Genomic DNA, 4,909 nt, shown 5'->3' on the forward strand with positions numbered 1-4,909 from the left:
CCGAATGCTGCCATTGTAATATGGATACTGGTAAGATTTTACTTACCTACATTTCATCATCCCCCCTACCTTATTCTACTCCCGTAGGGTTGACGCAGTCAACCATCTGTCATCTCAGTCATCACTCCCATCTTGATCATATCACTTTACATGCAATCCCTCCACCTCTTTCTAGTCCGACCTCCGACCGATGTACCACTTTCACACTTATTTGTACTTTGTATCGGTACATTTGTATTTGTATCGGTTTTTGACTTTTAGATAACTTTGAGAACCAATGAGTTACTAGTTTTTGACATCGAAGTGACATCTGAGAAAATGTGATCTGAGCAAATTGAATGAAATAGGACGATTGAGGTCACTTGTCTCAAGCTAACTCCGGTCACATTATAGCCGCATGAAAATGGTCATAATTCTATTTAATTTTTTAGCTTAATGGTTGATTATTTATGAGTTAATATTTTTATCGCGTTATAACAAGTAGAAACGTTTAAAAAATACACGCATATTCCCTATTGTAAAAGAATGTACTTACCTGTGTATAACTGTTATGGTTCTATTTACTAGTTACTGCAGAAATATTTTTAAAGTGTATTCGATCAGGTGAGTGTATAAACTCGTCGGTGGCGGGCAAGCGGCGCATCGCGGAGTGGGGCGCGCTGCAGGCGGCGCGCGCGCCGGCGCCGAGCGCGGCCGCCGTCGCCCTCACGGTGTGCGCCGCCGCCGCCGCCGTCTTTCTCGCCGTGCTTTTTGTATTACAGGTACGTACTTTGCAGGGAAAACTAACAGCGGAGAAGACGTTGGAAGGGGAAATGACCCCAGTCTGTGCGTAAACGGTAGCCAAAGTATCTGTAAATGAGTCTATAGGCAAAGGTCAACCTAGGGGCCGTTTACTCGTTAGGCAACTTGTAATCTATTCTAATATTATAAAGAGGAAAGATTTGTATTTTTGTACGTGTTGAAATAACTCAAAAACTACTTGGACGATTTTTAAAAATCTTACACCATCAGAAAGGTAATTTGTCTGTGAGTAACATAGGCCTTTTTAATATATTTTTTAATTTCACGCAGACGAAGCCGCACGCAACAGCTAGCGTTCAAATAAATCATAATTGAGTTTCATTGTACATAATCTAACAAAGTCTTATGTTAATTATAAATAAAATAGACTAATAAAACACAAATATAGATAAAACATGCTTATTTACATACAAAATGTAAATAAAAAAGATTACTCTTGTAGGTAATTTTTTTTTAAATAACCTATCGTGTGTAGCCTGCATTACACATGATTGGACACTTCTTTATTCATTCCATTAATGATGTAATTACGCAACTATGTTAAGTCTAACACGAGGAGAGAATTAAAAACTTGAAAATAAAACCCTTAGTCCAACTATCTTCTATTGTATTGCAAACTTGATTTAACTTTTTGAATAAATAAACCATTTGAATGTACCCGTAGATAGAAAAGGAGATAAATGTATTGCATATTTCACATCTTTACAATTCCTAGATTAACAATTTAACTCTAGTCTGAGTCAGTAAGCCAGCGGCAAGCCAGCTGTAAGCCATTGTTCGTCCATTGTCAAGAGAACTCTGTTGACGCGGGCTTTGTGGATCGCTTGATTAACTACAGCTAAATATCTAATGAACAAATGGAATTGTTTTTTTCGTTTGCAGTATTTTAGCTACGTAGTTATTTATTTTAATTATATTGTGGATTTTATTAAATTTAAAATGATTCTTACAATAAATTCAATCATTATGCAGTGTTATTTCTAATGTCTCTTAAATACTAGCTGTTACTCGCGACTTCGTCCATGTGAAATTGGAAATAAATAAATAGATTACCCATGTTACTAACCGATAAAGTACCTTAACGGTGAAAAAAAATTGAAATCGGTCTTGTAGTTTTTGAGTTACAAATAAATAAATAAAACACTATTTATTGACCAAAAGATCACAAAAAGAACACAATTTACAAAACAATTTAATGAAAAAAAAAAACAAAAAATGTCATGGCCAAAAGGAGAAGGCTCAGCTGATGCGGTCTTCAGCTTGTCACTGAAGACCGCGCTGGTTTTCAGCCTCATAATAGTTATCAATACATACAAAAATACAAATCTTTCCTCTTCATGATATTATTATAGATAATTTATAAAAAAAATACTATACTTTTAGATATAATATATACATCACGTCAACTTTTGTTCCAAATGTTCGTTAAACATATCGTAATATTGTTAATATTTATTTTAAAACTACCCCACAGATCCGGAGTGCAAATCGTCCAAAATCTACAAAGCGCGGAGTTATATACTCCCCGCTGGCGTGTAACGATGAAGGTGACGTCACAGTTCTGACCTCCCACACCTCGTTCCCCGTCGACCCGCCCGAGCAAGTCCGCGAGCATTTCCGCGAACATATCCGCGAGCACGAACACGAGCCTCTGCTCGAGCATTCCACATAACGCTGTGATCATAGACGTAAGTGACTTTAGACGCTCGTTGTTTAGTTCAATTTGGTGACTGGAGTTTTTGAAATACAGTAATTTTAAATAATAAACTATCTATTTAAAGAATAAAATGACATTTGAAATAATTGCAAAAGATTGATAGTAGATTTCTGCAATTCTGCAGTTTACTAAAAAAATTAGAAATGAAACCGACAATTACGTAGTAAAGAATATTGTTTTTAAAATAAGATTTTTAAATGTCCATGGTTCAATATTTTTAATTAAATTTGAACCATTATTTGTCAAGTTTGTAATGAAAATGTAGTCAAAGTCCACTTTATGATAGAAAATCTATCACCATATTGAATTAGACAAATGTAGACGATCACTTTCGGATGTGAAATAGGGACAATATGAAGCGCTCCGAAGTGATAGACGTAAGTTCAACGTTTTAGTGATATTTGGTCGCAATTTTCCTAGCTATTGAATATTTGAGGACCACGTTAAATCATAAATATGCATATTTTTTTGTAAATTCCATTGTTAATAGCAATTTGTTGGAGACTGATGATTGCTATATTTTAACATCAGGCGCATTAGACAGAAAATCTTTCCTTTCGTGTTTCTTTAAAAATGTATAGCATTATCAGTCTTCAAATCATTTGAAATATCACTTTACTGTGGTGTAGATATGAAAATATTAATTGTAATGTAACAAAATAAGTGTAAATTTTAAGATGAACAAAACGTTCTTATTTGATGTGAAAATGTGATATGAGCAAACTGATGAAGGATTGCTTTGAATCTTTTAAAATGAATTTGGCTTTTCAATTCTAATAGCTTTATCGATTTCAACTTAACGATATTTCCTCACTTTCCTTTTGGTTTAATGAAAATTTTATTTTTAAATTTATAAAGACTTGTATATGTAAGTCTTTAGACGATCTGATTTATTCTATTTCTCGTTTTAAACACTATTTTACTTCTGAAACCTCTAATATCTTTGAGCTATTGTTAAATTGTGAATCTCCGTCACAAATATCTATAAAAATATAATTTTAGCTAATAATAATATAGTTTAGGTTTCACAAGTTACCATAGACAGAATTTGTACAATTAATCGAATGATTTCAAAAACCAATAGATTTTAATTTAGTTATGTTTTATTTTAAGTAGAAAAGCTGTTATTTCGGCGTTTTAAACTTCGTCTTGTTTTCGTATCGCGCCGGATGTTTTACTTGTGTTTTAAGTAAAATTAGTTGTCAATATGTTAAATTTCATATTTTAGATATAGACAATTTTAAATTCTTTTATCTGGTTTGATGGATATCGTATTTTATTTCGATGTCTTTTTCATATGAATATGTATTCCAATTGTTACCATCACAAATGTATATATTAGCTAGATTGTTGAGTCGTTTATATGATATATAATAAATTGTATATCTCTATTGCATGTTTGCTAGTTTTGGCTATATTTCTGTCAATTGTCGTAAGTTAGATGTTTGAATGTTTTTTCTTTGTATTTAGTTTTGTACTTATTGTAAACTTTCTTGAAATCTGATATGGCGAGTGTTGGACCTCGATGGATGTTTTGAATGAATTTTAGCTTGCTACAAAATTTTTATTATATTTATGCAATTTCGATCTATCTGTATTGCGGTTTTATATTTTGTTTTAGTGGGAATCTTTTTAATTGAAAATGTATTTTTGTATAAAATGTTCTTACGTGCAATTAATATTTATAATAAAAGGAAGTCTGTGTCAAATGTGATGTTTTATTTTTTTATTTCCTTTTCTCAAATCTTATATATTCCGTGATTCTACTAAGAATATAAAGAGGATTGATTAGTATTATTGTATGTATTTCATTCACGTAAAAATTAATGGACCGATCTAATAAATTCTTTCACAATTACAAAGGTGATTTATCTGTTACATGAGGTGTTTTTTATTATTTTTTAAATTCACGCGTACGAAGTCGCGAGAAACAGCTAGTTATGTATATTCTAATAATATGAATACAATTTAATTTTCACACAAGACCCACTTTAAAGTCTTCTAATAGTTTGTAACTTAAAGTCCCCTTTGACCCTTCGCTGTTAGTTAATAATTATTCAATTTGTCCGTAGACTTCGTGAGGGTCGAATCGATCGTTAGTGACACGACTTAGATTGACATACGAAAACGACTTAATCATTAACTCAATCTTGTGTGTATTCAAAATAGACTATGTCTCACATTCACACTTAGAGTAATAATATATTTAGTATTGATATCCCAATAGGTTCACAATCCTACACAACCGCTTCGCTAGGCTGACGGGATACGACTGACACGAAGCAGGCACAAGAAAACACAGCGGCAGTCAATACACTATCTAACTACATAGTCAATTCACTACATGTACTTACAGATATTCCTCACATCTTCTTTAAAACAGAGACAAAA

At 32.6% G+C, this 4,909-nt stretch overlaps 1 protein-coding gene across 1 annotated transcript in view; it reads left to right on the top strand.

The window, feature by feature from the left end:
• LOC106111512 (furin-like protease 2) overlaps nucleotides 1-3,824 on the top strand; it is a 189,111-nt gene extending 185,287 nt beyond the window's left edge. Inside the window, exons 13-15 of the mRNA XM_013293630.1 lie at nucleotides 4-30; nucleotides 604-761; nucleotides 2,276-3,824. Coding sequence (XP_013149084.1) covers nucleotides 4-30; nucleotides 604-761; nucleotides 2,276-2,473 — 383 coding nt within the window. The 3' untranslated portion in view covers nucleotides 2,474-3,824. The remainder of the gene's footprint in view (nucleotides 1-3; nucleotides 31-603; nucleotides 762-2,275) is intronic.
• The last annotated feature ends 1,085 nt before the right edge of the window (nucleotides 3,825-4,909 follow it).

Source organism: Papilio polytes, unplaced genomic scaffold, assembly GCF_000836215.1.
Source record: "Papilio polytes unplaced genomic scaffold, Ppol_1.0 DF824158.1, whole genome shotgun sequence".
NCBI lineage: Eukaryota > Metazoa > Arthropoda > Insecta > Lepidoptera > Papilionidae > Papilio > Papilio polytes.